Genomic DNA, 16,982 nt, shown 5'->3' on the forward strand with positions numbered 1-16,982 from the left:
ACGGCCCAAAGCAAGTAGGTTATGAGTTTCTGTGTGAGTGGGAGAGAGAGAGGGAGAGAGAGATAAAGAGAAGGGAGATATGCTGGACACTCAGGGTATTTATTATGTGTACACACACACACACACGTATGCACCAGCTTCGACACATGCAACTCACATTTCACAACCGAGTTGGCATGCTTCACAATATCCTGGCTCTGTGAAAGGCCATCATTCATAGGCCCGGTGAAAGGAAGGAATTGCTGTTGGTTTTATCGGAGGAGGACCCTCGTCGTACCCACAACACCTAATCTTTCCCGAGCCGCTGTAATCCATCTTGTTGCTTTACTCAAGTCTGTGTTTTCACAGAGGGCTTTACGCACCACTGAGTGTTTGTGCGACCAGCCTCTATCATGAGCGATACTCGATACTCATTTCTCCTGTTTTTACCTCATTAATCTAAGTAAATTGTTCTCTTGGTGTATGTGTGCGTGTACATGTACGTGTGTGTGTGTGTGTGTGTGTGTGTGTGTGTGGGTGATTGGCTACGGTGCCGTTGCCTTTTCTACAGTCGGCCCTAATCGTGTTGCAGTGCTTTGAGATAAGGATCTAGATCATACACTTACACACAGACACGCACACACATGCACACACACTGACATGCACACACACTGACATGCACACACACACTGGCCTGCATGTCGTACTCCTCAACGCTCCATTGGCATGGGCAGCCGTGTGTTTCTAAGAGCCTGATGGCTTTAGTTACCTACAGAGATGTGTGTGTGTGTTGGTGTGAGCGTAGGTGCATGCAGGTATTCATGTGCAGAAGCATGCCATTTGTTGCTGTCGTATAAGAGAAGAAATGATGTTGGGCTTTTTTTTTTTTACATTGCTACAGGTGGGCGTTTTCAGATGACAGAAGTGCTTTTATTTTGTGATTATTTGTCAGTGAATGGTTTATTTCGGTGGTAACTGTGTTTGGCTCAGTGATTTGTTATTTTGTGTATTGCAGTCTTGCTGTATGGAGCGTGTGATTATGTTTATTATTGAGTTATTAAGTTGTGGTTCCCCCACTATGACAACTTTGCCTTAAACTGTATCACACGAGCACCAATGTTGTGGCAGGAAACAGCTACGCTTTTGGGCAACATCGAGCTCTGAGCGATATAAGGTCAACACAAACATTTGTATTTAAAGTTCTGAAATGTTTATGATCCTCTAAAGAATTTTTCAGGTGAACAATTTCTGAAAATTTTTTATGGAATTCAAATTTCCACTTTAGGGGTGGCATGTGGATTTTTCTTTTAAACTAAGTTTTTGTTTAGATGTTTTCCCAACAAAATGTATTGCGTATGTATTTTCGCATGTGAGAGTGAATTTCTAATATATTCTTAAAATGTTCAATGTTCACAATAATGTTTGCTAGCTTGCCATCTCCTCCTTCCTTGCCTTTCACATACATCTACTGTGGATGCTTCTTTGTGCGCTACTGCCTCAAACTGTAGATCAATGTGTCAAATCAATAACATTGCTTCATCGTGACTGGTGGTCAAAAACTCCACAGGGCTCCTTTAAGTAAAGCACGGCTGATTCCTCCAATGAGGTAGGAACACTTGTGGCACATGATAGTTAACATGATTCATTTTATTTGATCAGTTTCCAAAGATTTGAGCTTTCAAAAAAATGCACCATCAAGAAAGGTCTCGTATCACAGATGCATACAGTACTTTAGTTTAAAGTCTCGTTTATTTTTTTTCATGAGAAGAGAGTTTTTTTTAGTAGAGTTATCAACAGTAACTTGTGGTTTTCGGTTTTGAAAACCTCATATCTCCAAATCTTCTCCAGGAACTAAAAAACGAACAGCTTTGTTTTATAACTGACCACGGTGCATTTTTTAGTTTATCCAATTTGTTTTGGAAAATGCTGTTTTAAGCCCAAGAGGTTGGAAAAATGTCTGAAACCATGTTGGACCATGTACTCCTTCATTTGATGTATAAACATGAAAATCTTTAACAAGTTGGGGTCTGGGCTTGGATAACAAGCCCAGACCCCAACTTAAATACAGCTGGCAATTGTTGGTAAGAAGGCCTGTTTCTGTACTTTGCACATCATCCACGGTTCTCATGGTGTATTCCTATACCAGCATTGTTACTAACACTAACCCACATGGTTCTCCACCTATCCACTGACTTCATCTTCTTTGCACCCCTCTCCAGCATAGCTCCAGTAACGGAGCTCCAGAGAGCCATAAGGTGGAAGGCGGCTCCCTCAGCCCAGAGGCCGTGGAGGAGCAGCGGTTTTCGGAGGGGAGGCGCGTGGGCCGGGACCATGACACCCGATCAGTGTCCCTGCTGGAGCAGAAACGCAAAGTGGTCTCCTCCAGCATCGATGTCCCTCATGCCAGGTAGGACAGTCTGTGTGTGTGTGTGTGTGTGTGTGTGTGTGGCAGCAATGCCAGTTCTTTGACAGCGAGAGTCCTGTCTCAGAGGAGGTTTGGCTTGAGTTCCCACACGCAAAGTTCATAGGTTTATGACATAGATTTGTCATTTCATAAATAGGACATAGTTAATCTGGGCTGACATCCCATTTCTTTTCATGTGGTCCTTAAGGCCTTTTTTATCAGACCACTGAATGCAATTTGACAGGAGTCCACTATTATTCCATTACATACATATTTTATTAAATGCCGTCATATATGTTGCACTTCACATCAGTGATGTCTGTGTGTTGGGATGAATGCGTTTTTAGTCCGGTACCCAAATTGAGTTTAGTCTTAAGAGTTCATTCCTGCCCTGAATAATAAAGGGTTGTGTGCAAAATGTCATTTCTTGGAAGAATCCCATGCTGTTGCTTTAGCTCGCTGAAGCAATTATGGTTATTTGAATGGCATTGCCTCTGGTGTTTTTCCCAAATGGTAAAAGTGGTGCGACGCGAACTCATCAAGGCCATGAAAGTCGACTAACAAACAAACGAAAATTGCAGTGTTGCCCTCGTTCCTGCTCTGTAGCAAAGACAGTTACAGAATAGCCAGAAGTAGAAATACGCCTGAAATTTGAGTGGGAGAAGCTTTCATGTAACACAACAGTTATTATGTTATGATGCATCACACATTCAGTGACTCTCTTTACACCGTACACACACACACACACACACACACACACACACACACACACACACACACACACAAATTGTTTTTAAATGGTCAGCATAATCCACCACTGAAGCTGGTCCACAGCAGGATAGTTAAACATTAATAGGCAGCAGTCCATGGCAGTGAAGAGCCATCCAATAAAGACACTTTCACTATTAAATGTGAAACACGAGTCCAATCGATGGCAACTTGCCGGAAAGTACAGGTAAAGTCGCCATCTGAGCAGCTTTATCACGGCACCCTGAGCCCCGCTGTACATTTAATAGTTATTTGCTTTTGAGTCATTGATTTGCTTCTCTCTTGTTGCCCATTAAGAGGAGGAATCTCCTTTTAAAACTGAATCTATCACATGGACTACACATGGAAGTATTAAAACAGTCCCATCCTTATTAGCTCCTTGCATAGGGATTGCCATAACATTGATATATTTATACGGTTATGTTGAAACGGCTTATTGATCATCTCACTGCCCTCGCACAAGTTGCACGATCACTTTATAATCCAAGTTCCTGTTTATCCTCCTATTAAAAACAACTGGATACAATAATCCTGATGTAATAGTTAAGAGAAACCATAACCTTGAAAAAACCTGTTAGTGTGCGCGCACACACAACATTTCAATAACTCACCCAAGTCGTCTCTCTCGCCAAAATTCCAATTATTTTTGCCTGTCCAGGCGTCTGTGGAGCATCATCGGTACAAGAATTGCCAGCCAAGCGCCCCACATAAGCAGAAACACCCAAAGAGGAAGGTTTGATTAAATATCCGCACGATGAGAAAATATCCAAAGCCTTCGGAAACATTTGGATGGTGCGGCATGCCAGCTGAGAAGCTGTCGGTGAATTCAGAGTTTTATTTTCAACAGTGTGCTCTGCAGACTCAAGTTGAGTTTCCTCTTTAGGTTTGTCTACCTGAAGGATTTAGTCATCTCCTGCCCGGTAAGAGAGACGGACAGCAGGTATGTAAAGGCTGTGTGTAGAGAGGAGGCCCTTGGAACACGCAAAACCTTAAGCAAAGGGTACAACCTGTGTACACCTGTTTCTAGCCAACAGCCGGGACTTGACATTCATTATTTTCTGTACAACACTTCAAAGCCTGCTACTCAAAATCCAGCGATCTATTGTGTTTAATCACCAACTGCAAAACGGGACTTAAAAAAAAAAAAAAGTCCATTTTGTAAAATGTGCCCACACATTCAAGAACATGGAAATTTCATTCTTGCCAACATTTTGAGATCAGGTATGACCCCCGAGCTCCTTTCTCAGATATCCCTGACCACAGCGCCATCATCGCCTTGAGATCAAGATCCACGGCTCTCGTCCTCGGCACACCTGCGACCGATTTTCAGCGCCGCTCTGGCACCGGGGAGGAAAGAGCACCAAATAACGTTTATCCGTAATGGAGACGAGGGGGGAGATAGAGAGAGGGAGGGAGGGAGGGGGCGAAATGGGACGAGGGAGTAACAAGGTAAAAGAGTGAAGGAAATGTACAAGTGTGGAGAGGAGGCTGAAGGAGATGGAGAGAGCATGTGTGTGTGTGTGTGTGTAGCTGTGAGGATAACGGCAGAAGAGGAAAGAGAGAGAGAGGATGCCTGAGGATTTTCTAACTCTCCAGAGAAGTGTGACCTTGAGGTTGTTAATTGCACTCTGAAAAGTTCCCTCTCTGCTGGTGATTTACCAAGAAGATGTCTGGCTGTTTGATGGCTGTGCAGGTCCCTTGAAACCCAGATACAATAGGTCCCCCCCCCCCCCCCCCCCCCTCCCCTCCCCCCCCTCACGGGGAGCCACTGAAGCACCTCGATGCCTCGTCCGCAATCATTGGGAAGGAAGAGGAAAAATGACAATGTGCCGTATAGACGTTAGACCTCGGGGGCGTTTTGTGTTGCGACATATTACGGTTCTGTCAGCTGGTCCCGCTCTCATTACGCTATCGAGTAGCCTCCGTCGTCGTTCATTTGTTTGCAGCACATTTACTTCACAGATATTTCTCCAAAAAAATCAATGGGTGTCACTCCTTAATGGACCTATTTTCTCCCAAATGTCCAAATAAATAGTTTCCTTTATGAAATGTTTTTAAAAGTGCCGTGTGGTGAGATACAGAGGCAGGGATTTGCTTGCTGTGGCAGATTTCTGATTTGTTTACACCACATTTATTGTCTGATTGTCACAGTGTTTTGATTTTAGCCAGCTGCTGGGCCTTCTCCTTCATCCAGGAGCTCATGTCAATTGTAACAAGAGCTAGCGTGGCATACCCGTGGAAACGAATGGCGTGGCTTTTGACAAATAGCATTCTGGGGACTAATTGCTATCAGGGGAAGTGAAGTATAACCTTAGTTAAAGGGGGGAATCAAGAGAGTGCTCTGCGTATTATTGCAAAACTCCAAAACAACAGATCTGAGGGTTCAAATCTCCTCCTCCTCAGACCGCCAGCAATCCCTCTCTAGCATGAAGCAGGGTTACTCACGTTTCTGAAAATAGCTGGACCCCTTGCTGCTCCTCTCTGATGTTGTAATTTCTTCTTTTTCTTTTTAAATACTTAAGTCCGACATGACCACATTTCATCTGATTTATGGTTTCGGATGACCATTCCACGGAGCTGTAAACCAAAGCTGGAGGGACTGATTTCAAAACCCAATTTAATGCCAAAACCAAACCGTTTGTTGTTGTTAATTTTTATTGTTGATCGGTGTATTTGCAGATCACCCAGTTCACTGCAATGAGCCAACCATGTGTTCCACACTCGTAGCCCGGCGCATCAGCCAACTCCGACATGGAGCGAGCCCAAAGACTCCCCATCCTCAGCACAAAAGAGCCCCAAAGGGACTCTCGAGTTACCGTCGGTCTTTTGATAAAGCGCCATGGCTTCACAATCCCCTTGTTTGGCCTTTACTCAATGTTCTGTTTGCCTTTGTGGTTATATCTTACCTTTACGGAAAGCACTTTAGGTGGTATTACTCCTTTGCCGCACAATGTGTTTGTGGCAAAGGAGGGAGTTTTTTTTTTTTTTTTAAATGAGTGTGTGCATGAGAGCAGTGCGAGTTCTCCAGAGAGTGAATGACAGAGTGAGAGAGATGCTCGGCGTTTGCCAAAGAAAACAGTTTTCCTTGTTTGGATGCCAGTGGAGTTCAGAAACCATGCGATTACCATCTGAAAAGACAGCTCTGATGATCTCTCTCTTCTTTTCTCCCTCATTCACCGTCTCACTCTCCAGGACTCAATGTACTATTATCTGATTGAAGTCTGTGCTGCAACAATTTACTTGACCAAACTATGTGTGTTCAGTCGAATATCAGATTCGAACTCCACACGGCTAAGAATATCAAACAGGAATGTGCTTGTATTTATATACACAGCAATAAGCGTAACACAGGGTTCTTGTTGTTGAGCCATAATAATGGCTCCCAAAGTTCCAGACCTTATGGGATTTGTCATAATGACAACTTTAGCAGGCAGGAATGGATGTTGATGCATGATGAGAAAAAACGTTTTTTTTTTAAACAATTGGAAACACGTGTGTGTGTGTGTGTGTGTGCGTGTGTGTGTGTGTGTGTGTGTGTGTGTGTGTGTGTGTTCTTGTGTGTGTGTTAATGGGTGACTAGAAATAGATTTTTTTTAAAAGCTATGAACTGGATCAGTGAAGATGGATCTTAAGTTTCTGAGGAAAGATTTATATTAATGTACAGATTTAGCTCATCACAACAGGTTGTTTCGTTGTAAAGCCTAATGTTGTTTTTAATCTTGGCTTAAGAAAAGCCAGTAGGGACCAACCAGGCGTATTGAGCCGGGCTCACATGAGCTTAAAATGTCTGCGATCATATCTTGGCACCAGGTGCATTTGTGTTTTTAAAAAGGGATCAGCTAAATCTTAAAGTCAATTCTGGGAGCGTTGGGTAACCAGTGCGAACATGCGGGAATTAGAGTGATATGATCTCATTTTAGTCGGGGTTACACCGTTGTGGTATCGGAGCCTTTCTCTTAACTCCCACTTTCCATCTCGTGTTCCAGCATAATGGGACAGAATGAAAGATGCACAGAAGAAAACCCAGATAAGACAAAAGCACCTTGTGTGCCTGTAAATTGTCATTGCGATTTTCCAGCTTGACACATTTTCTCGAGGCTCATTACACGGTGGTCTAAGTGAATCTTTTAGATATCATATCAGTTTTTATTGGATTTTTCTATCTCTACTTGGATTGCTCTATTTAGCCGGATTCACTGGAGTTTGCTTTGTTCCGAGTCTTGTTCCGAGTCTTAACTGAACCTCTAATCTCAGATACAATTGTGGAGTCGTCATGGATCCACCCCACCCAGCTGTTAACTCAGCTTTAGATGTATCGCACACGGACTAATCAAAGACAAAGCGCTCACTCTTTGTCGATACCTGCGGCCCGCCAATACGAGCCGCATCGAGTTGCTCTGCGCCGGCTCGCTCGACAACTTCTAACTCCTGGAGAAAGAAAATAAACGACCACCTGTGATGCCGCATGGGTGGAATTGCGAGTTTACATTTATATGCAAATGGAGTCTTTAATTAAGCGTGCTGAATATCGGTGAGTGTGGGTGGGGGAAAGCTTAACCGTGGATTAGCAGACGGTCGGCCTAAATTCACTGCAAACCTTTGCCAAAGCGCTGGACCGTGCGTGTGCGTGTGTGTGTGTGTGTGTGTGTGTGTGTGTGTGTGTGTGTGTGTTGTGAACCCAACCCAGGATTTACATTCACTTCAACAGCAAAAGACTTCAGAGACACTTTGTCCATTGCTGTACATCTGGCGTGCTAATTACAACATCAGTTATTGAGAATAGAAAGATTTTACCATTTTTGACATCAACTGTTGACTGCATGCAGTTTAAATGAAATCCACAAAGTCTACAGTTTATCTAAATAGTGTATTTGGCAGCAGAGTCATTTAATGCCGATTACTGTGATGCTCGCAGTAGAATTGACTCATCATGTGTCATTTTGCACATATCTATTAGCAGCTATTGATGTTGTAAATAAATATACCGTTGCTTCTAAGGATTTCGATGTCAAGGGTTTTTGACAAAATGTGTCGGCCTGACGGCAGCGATGTTATGACTCAACCGAGGAATCGATCTAAAGCCTCATAGAAAATATCACTAATGCGCTAATTTGTCCCACATGGATGTGGTTGTGTCTGTATGGTAGTCTTGCTTTCTATAATGCGTAGTGCAAGGCCGATGTTTATGTGACAGCGGGCTCTGTGGGCCTTCTGCTGCGTCACACTAATCCATAGTCCCCGGCTGTAATGGACCGATGACACAGAGTGCTACAGGGAAACCAAAAAAAAGCTCTAATTGATTCTAGCGACTGACGTGCATTATGGTCGTCCGCGGTATTTAGGAGGGGATGCCAACTGACCACAGTGTCACACAGTCAGCGCGTTGAACTGAGAAGAACTACGCCTGAAAAACGCCACTTGCCTTCAGATTGACGACACAAACTGTTATTTGTGTAAAATTTGAGCATAACTGAAAATAATCTGAATTCACTTGTTATTATAGGCACAGACAAGAAAGCCCCGTCAATATACAGGAACTGAATGTTGCTATATAGTCATTTTATTTAGGTGCTGACGGACCTGCATGTAGATTGATGTTTGAACCTAGTGATCTTTATTTGTGTTTCATGTTTTGTTTTCCTGTTAAATGGAAGTCAATTAACTTGTTTTTCCATTAAAACTAGCCACTTGTGTTTATTCAAGACACTTATTGCAGCAGTTTTTTGTATTGGTTTTATCTTTTGTGCTTGTTCTTAGTTAAATGCAGGACAACCACCGCTTCACCTGGCTTTACCTTAAGCTCTGCATAGAGTTAAGTTTTTAGTAAAAAAACAAAACACAAGTGCTCATATAAAAGCATAAATCTTGAGTACAAAATAGGTAAAGGGATTGTGAGTTGATTAATTGCGTGCCATAATTTAGTATTAATATAACTGTACTGACCCTGGCAAAGTTTTGGTTTGGGGCAAAGACATTGTGACACAACGGGGGGGGGGGGGGGGGGCATGCTTCTCAAGTGTAAGCTATTAAAAACAAAGCCAGCCCGACAGAAGTACCTCCTCCCCACACTATTTCTAATTATGGCCATCCATTTTGAAGCTCCATTGACCTGTCTGTTTTGAATTATTGATATCCGTCAGGCTGACGGCCGTTATTAATTAAAATGGAGATGTACTAATTAAGAGCACGGCATGAGGGTGTCATAATTTTCGCCCCGTTTTAATTTGAGTGTCACTCATCAATTTTATCGCAGTTTAGCAGAGTGGGCGCGGCGTGACCGAGCGGTGGGCAAAGCAGCGGTGGAGGTGCCCTCCTGTGACACGTGTGCGCTTGTGTACGTCCGGGTTTCAGTAGATTTGACTCCAACTCGCCGCTTTTCAGATTGTCAGCAGCGCCTGCTTTAAAGACGAGTTGTTGAAACGACTTCCTTTCTTTGTCCGTGACAGTTCGCGTGAGAACATCAATCATTCTTTATCATAATCCAAGGAGAGAAGTGCAAATTAAATTCAAAGACAGGACCATCCAAGAACAGAACATATCTCTTCCTCCCATGAGCTGCTCGCCATACGTTTGTAATGGATGTAGTGATTTCACACAAGTTGCATCAGCTCTGCCATATACCATGCTGCCTGCATGAGTCGGGTCAGAGCACAAGTGTGTCAAATGTTTGGCAGCCACTCGGAACATCTTCCCCTCAAGCAATGTTTGGACAACCTTCAATCCAGTCTACAGTGTCTGCACCAGTGCAATGACAGTCGAGTCATTGACAATGAAAGGACTGTAGTTAGCAGTGTAAGTATACAATGGCATCCTGCTGGAGAATTGACCCTGAATCCCTCAAACCGCCCTTGATCAAAAGAGCCCACGTTGAAACGAATACACACGAATGCACACGAATACATCGTCGGGATCCAAGTGATGCTGTAAAAAGGTTTACAGGTAGTCTATTGAAGCATATTTCTGCACATTTTACAGTCATAACCTCGGAACGCTTAAAGTGATGGAACATATTTGCCAACTAAAACGTTGCCTTCATGTGATCCTATAACTGGAGTGATGAATCAAGGGCACGATGGCTGCACTACTGTTGATTCCCAGATGTGGTATGAATCCACCATCTGGACTAACAGACGTATTAAAAGATATTTACACCGCGGGAGAGGCTGTAATGTGTTTAGCACGGTGGCTTGTAATTTCACCTCCAAGAAGGCGGATCATTTTTCACACCATCGGCAATCATACAAACTTAAAGTCACGATAGTGCCACACACATCGAAGGTTTTTTGCTTTTGACCAGAATCATTTTTAATGACGTGAATGACATCTTACCCACAAGAAAGCTATTTGACATTCAGCATCTCAACAGTTGGCATCCCTCCGCACTGTTGAATCCACTGCACGGTTAAATAAGCCAAACATTTAGCGAAAACTATCCCAACAGATGTCTTCCTCGACAGAAAGGCCTAATGTTGTGAGAGGGGGGGGAGCGATAAAGTTAATTGAAAGTTAGCCATTTGTTAGTCTGACATCTAGCAGCCATCTGCTGGGGCCGATCTACATAAATTGGACCCGAATAGGACAAAAGTAGAATATCCTTTTACTTCATAATCCAATAAGGGGGCTCTGTGGTCTTTGGTGTCTCTCGGAAGATCTAAAGCTGCGAGTAGGCAGCAGACCAGGACTATAAATAAGAGACCAGGCACTTTCCAAAAGAACATTTAAAAAGGTAATCCATCATCTGTTGGGTTTCCAGCGCTTGCTCTCGGCCACTTGCACATAAACCGTAAAAAGAAACGGGTGGCAGCTTTTTCCCATCTTATTTTTCCTTAAATGTGTGCTGAATGACTTAACTCAGAATGAAGCATGTGGCTTAATAGTTTGAAAAGAGAAATACAGTCTCGTGATCCCTGATGTGCTTGTCCGGTTGCCTGTTTTGCTATTCTCAACTTTGCACTTCTGTTTAACGATATATTATGCTTTGGCTCTCGTGACTTCCCCAGAAATCTTCACGACATTTAAAAGCCTTGAGATGCATAAACCTCCGTTTGTTGTGCCGGAATTGTCAATGTTTAATTGGTGGACCCCAGGTGCTTCATAAACGTACCCAATCATAATCTCGCCTCACACCAACCCACCTTTCAAATGAGATAAAGCTTCGATTGTTCCGTCTCTTTTCTCTTGGGGTTCTGTGTTGTGTTCGCTCTCTTTCACACACACTCACTTTTTCTTTGTCTCTCTCTCTCTCTCTCTCTCTTTCTCTGCTGTCCTTTGTTCTTTAAAGACATTTGTCATTACCTTCCCTAGCTTCACCTGCAAGCTGGCTAGCAGTGAAAATGGTTACTACACATTCACACACACACACACACGCATGCACACTTACACACACGACCCCCTGATGGAAAAGGTTAGTTTTTCACTGTTCTGCTTATCTTCAGGTTGTCCCTTGTCGCTGTGCAGAACAGCTTGTAAGGGGGGTAAACAGTCAGCAGTGGCCCTTTTAGGTTTGTGGGTTGATATAGTGTGTGCGTGTGTGTGGGGGGGGTGTGTGTGTGTGTGGGTGTGTGGGTGTACACAGGAATTCAGAAGACAGCTGGTACAGTTGCCCCCTCAACCCCCATTTGGAGAGGTCGTTCAGACCATCTCCTGTTTTCTTCAACAGACCACCCCCACCTTCATGGAGCTCTTAATATCAACAAGGCAGCAGAACTACAGATTTGTCAACCCCCCCCCCCCCCCCCCCCCCCCCCTCCCTTCTCTCCCTTTAAACAATGAGAGCCAGTGGCTTCGGTCACATGAGCCAAATAGCATCTGCAGACGAGGTTGTTATTGTTTTGATTTTGAGTTCCACACACTGAACTCTACTCCGATGTGTGGGGGGGGGGGGGGGGGGGGGGGCTGTGTGTGTGTGTGTGCACATTTTATTTTAGGGGCTTGGCTCGGATGGTCTGCCAAACTCGAGGGCCGCCTGCAGAACTGTGTGTGTGGACTGTGGTAGCTTTGGCAGCATTACCTCACTATGAGCTGAAAATGGATGTGTTTACCAGGGGCTTCTCTCTCTCTCGCTCTCTCTCGCTCTCTCTTAAAGACCTCTCTCTCTCTCTTTTTTTCCCTCTTGCAGGCATTTGAGCCTCACAGCCTTGATGAAGGGAAACAACACGCCCATTACACACACACACACTGGAGTTTAGGTCTGCAAACATTAAATGCACAGACACACACGTGCACACCATGTTACACAACCATACCCTCCATATAGCATGCATAATTCATGACCTCCTGTGGACATTTATTGAAACATGGGTGCTTCCCTCAGCTGCTCTGTCGCGGGTCTTTGTCGGAAGGGTTGGTTCATTTGAGTGAAATTCTCCTTCATGCAACTGCATCGACACACGCACTTCCATGCAGTAATGACTTATCTCGTTGTTTTTTTATCCTCTGCTGACTGGTGCCATGTTGCCAGTTGAAGCCACAATTTCCACCAATCTGAGAACAGTTGTACAGCCTGTCTTTAGTTCATGTACAACACATGTCAAAATTATTTTAACATTTTATTTTGGAAAGCTGTGTAACTTTTTGTTGTGCTGGGGAAAGTCCGATTTTTGGAGGCCAATGTTATGTATTGTTAAATGAGTTTTTCTGTGGTTAGAGATCACGTCTCTCCGAGTTTCACTATTCCAAAGAATAAACAGAAACCCTCCTCCTCTTCCTCTCTCTCCCTTTCTTTCCTCTGCCTTTTGTCTCTGTTTATGACACTTATAGTGCACTTCTCCCCCTCACTGTCCACTTCCTTTCCTTTCTCTTTTATTCTTTCCATCTTCCTCTCATCGCCCCCTTTGCCCAGATGGCTGATGCAGCTTTCTAATGTTGCTTTCCACTTTTGTCCTCCCTTTCTGTCTGTTTTCTCTCTTTCTCTCCCTCTTGCTTCCACCTCCCCTGACTCACTGTATTCTATCTTGTTTTCTCCATCTCTGCTTTCCCGCTCATTTCCCCCCTTCGTTCCCCTATAAGCTGCGTCTCTCCCACACTCCAGCCCTCCCTCTCTTCCTTTGTCTACTCTCTCAGCTGCCTGCTGTGTGTGTGTGTGTGTGTGTGTGTGTGTGTGTGTGTGTGTGTGTGTGTGTGTGTGTGTGTGTGTGTGTGTGTGTGTGTGTGTGTGTGTGTGTGTGTGTGTGTGTGTGTGTGTGTGTGTGTGTGTGTGTGTGTGTGTGTGTGTGTGTGTGTGTGTGTGTTTTCCTCTGACTGACAGAGATGCTAGCCCACTGCTGAGCTGTGTGCTGGGGCTGGAGAATAGGCAGAGTGGCTAACTTACTTGCATATGAAGTCAGTAGCGACAACAGTGAGGTGAGTTCCAAGTTGTTTATCTGAGCTTTCTCTGACAAACAACTGGGTGGGATTTTTGGCACTAAAGTATTCTCAAAATGTGTAATCTGCCTGCACACTCCACTGATTCCACTACTGTCTTCATTGCTTTCAGTTGGCTGCTTTCACAAGGGAAATTTAGTTATGCACAAAAACAGTTGTGATTAATAATATACTCTGAAATTAACACAGTTTACTTAACATGCATACAGGTTCTATACCCACAAAAGACGCCCACACATGCACATTTCCAATTATGTATGCAAATATGCCAATCGGTTAACCCCCACAGGAAAGGTTAATGATTAATGTTGGGTGTGCAATCACACATTTACAAATTATTATGATATCGCACACAGATAAACAGAAACTCAAATCATCCTCAACTCAGTTGAGTTTCATATTATTTACAGCCCGTGTTTGTTACTGTTTGAATACATACAAAGTGTGCAGCATTGACCCAAATCTTAGGTGACCGTTGGGACTTTGGTTGGCTGAAACTGAACATTAATCGGTGGCCACGCCCACGGTTGCTCCCAGCGTTGGCACTGAAGACGTGCGCTATGTACTGACGCATACACTGGTGATGGGAGTGCACTCAAATTTACGTTGTTCAGGGGTTTTACTTTGAGCAGCTCTCTGTTGTGTTGTTATTTCGGTTAACGCTTGTAATTGGAGCCTCATTAAAAAAACCTTGTGTAGGTTGAAATTGGTGGGTAGTTGAAAGGAGAGGTTACTACGCAGAGTGATGGGTCCTTGTATTTCAAATGATTCTATCCAATCGAAACTAACACAGAGTACCCTCTAGATGTCTAACTAAGTCCTTGTCCACCAGAACATGACGCAGATTACACCGCAGACACGTTGCCGGTTCTTAATTTGGTCACAAACAACCAAGTCTCTTGACGTTCCTTGAATTTTTTTGTGACAATTCCGGCGTCGGCCCTTACTAACGTAAGTTCCCAAATCTCATCTCATCAAATCTCTCCATTTTCCTTGGCAACTTTAAGTAAATGACCATTCCTCTTCACCCTGGGACGTTTGTATTTCTCCAGGTTTCGCACCAGCCGGATGATGGAGACGTTATCGTACCGGCTCTATTCACACATGAGCTCAATCGGACACTACACAGACTTTGCACTAGGGAGCCGGCAGGGTAAAGTCTGTTTAATGTACGGTCCGACTGATTCAGACATTTGCGTTCTCACATTCAGCTCCTCCGGGGTCCTAGATAATGTCAGGGTTGCTGTGCATGTGTGAAAGCGGCTTCAGTTCCCTTTGACTGTTACCCTGCATTTACAACAACTAACCCTGTGAACGGCAGCGAGCGCTCTGCGCCTCTTTGTCCCCAAGTGTCACATTATGTGGAGTACCTCTTGTCAGGCTGCATACAGACAGCCTTCACTATCAGGCTGGTAGGGACATAGGGACATAGTCTCATCGGATGCAATATGTTGTCAGAGTCCTAAAAAACGATGCCAGAATGTACATGAACAAAAGCTTAGACATGTTGAACACGGTGCTTTTTATACGAGAATTAAAGTGACTGCATAACTTATTGCTTCTACATAGTTCCCATTAGGAAGCCTTTGAGTATTTGTCTTGTATGGATGCATCAGCAGAGCTCTATGTTGGAAAATGGAGCGGAGGAGTCTTTGTGGGGACTTGTTGACATGGTTGAGAGGGGAGAAGGAAGGGGCGGGCTCCCTCTCTCTCTGTCTTTCTACCTCCCTCTATCCTCTCTCATGGTGTTTTTTTATTTTTTTGCTCTTCATGCTCGGTGTCACACCCTCATACTACGCAGCAGTAAATTAATCAGAGATTATACTCGCCTGATGGAGACCTTCCCCCAAAACACATCCTCCCCTCTCTCTCCCTCTTGTCACTCCCCCTTCTGTTTTTTCCTCTCCAAAACAATTTCCATCATCCAAGAAAGACTCAACATAAAGGTCATTTAAACACACGCCTGTGACTTGTATTGATTACCTGACTACTAATGAGTGATTCTCTGTGCTTTACCAAAAACTATTAAGGTCCCAATGGAGCAAGGCGGTAACAGTACAACCTTTAACAACTGTTGTACTGTAGGCGTGAATATGTCCGGCTCTTGCGAAGAAGGGCATTGCTGTAAAAACCACATCTCGGTTGACTTGTCCTGGCCGAGTGGAGGTCAACAATCCCACAAATAGTGGATCAAATGGGGAGGAAACGAGGAATGAGAAGAGTAAAGGGAGAGGGGTGCAAGTAAAAGGCCTCTAGGTAAATGTTGAAGTGGCGGGCATATGCTTTGTCCTGCCTTGAGGCTGTGTGAGGCGATTGGACCAACTGATAGGCCTTTTATAATGCCCTCCATCAACTCAATCTCTGGGGCTTTTTATGAGCACCTTCAGCAAACACACACACACACACACGCACACACACACACACACACTGTCACATGCACGCTGACACAAACAGCTTCCCCAGGCCTCCCCACCCCCTTTTCGAGGTGTAGTTGTGAAAGAGGCCCCTTCCTCCACTGTGTATATTACTCTCCTGGGAGCTGAGGGGCTGGAGGTGTGTGTGTGTGTGTGTGTGTGTGTGTGTGTGTGTGTGTGTGTGTGTGTGTGTGTGTGTGTGTGTGTGTGTGTGTGTGTGTGTGTGTGTGTGTGTGTGTGTGTGTGTGTGTGTGTGTGTGTGTGTGTGTGTGTGTGTGTGTCCGTTCACGTCCGCTATGGTTAAAGCCACGGTGTTTATAGTCAAGCCCAGCGGTGCTTGCGTGTGTGTTTATGGCACTTATTGGCAGGTTGTGTGTGTCCAGAGGGCAGGTGGAGAGAATAGAGCACTCGGGGCTAACTCGTGCAGCTCTTACGACCCCCATTATCACTACGGCACTCGCCAGTAAACACTAATGAACACACACACCCACGGTGATGAGGTGTAAGGTAGCTGGAGGAGCAGCTTCCCCCTATCCTTGAAGGAAGACTGGGGGGAAGAAAAAGTGGAGATGGCCGAAGCTGACCTTTTTGATTAGAGATGGTCGCGCCAGCTCAGGTGGCCCAGGTGACATTTAGAAGATCACTGTCCTCTATCAACCTGTTCTTAGATTATTTGATGACACAAACCAGCAAACAATTGTTTATGTGTATGTCTAGAAAATGCTTGGAAATTGTCCTGAAAAGGTGTTTTATTACTACAAGTATTACACGTGAATGTGGTAATGATATCGCGATGGTCTTCTAAGCGGTGGTTTTCAGTCGCCCGTCTCGCGTGCATCTGACGGAACAGATACACTTTTATTTTTGATTAATACATCTGTCCACACAGGCTGCACAAAGGTTGCATTTCATTTGAGTTTTACATGAGTAACCGCAACCCGAAGCACATTTTTAAGCTTCAGGTATATATTTTCTTTCATGCATGTAACTGTAGTTATTGTGTATCGGACTCTTGAGTGCTGCGAAAAAGTGCGTAACCAGCACTCTACAGGGCC

The 16,982-nt window shown here is 44.3% G+C and overlaps 1 protein-coding gene across 2 annotated transcripts in view; it reads left to right on the forward strand.

Annotated features, from left to right (window-relative positions):
- Window positions 1-16,982, forward strand: part of znf704 (zinc finger protein 704) — a 51,324-nt gene that overhangs the window by 3,994 nt on the left and 30,348 nt on the right. For both annotated transcript variants that reach the window (XM_076105470.1, XM_076105471.1), the window contains one exon: window positions 2,199-2,386. In XM_076105470.1, the coding sequence (XP_075961585.1) occupies window positions 2,199-2,386 (188 nt within the window). The remainder of the gene's footprint in view (window positions 1-2,198; window positions 2,387-16,982) is intronic.

The sequence above is a fragment of the Anarhichas minor genome, unplaced genomic scaffold, assembly GCF_050575085.1.
Source record: "Anarhichas minor isolate MPS153535 unplaced genomic scaffold, ASM5057508v1 ptg000033l, whole genome shotgun sequence".
Lineage (NCBI taxonomy): Eukaryota > Metazoa > Chordata > Actinopteri > Perciformes > Anarhichadidae > Anarhichas > Anarhichas minor.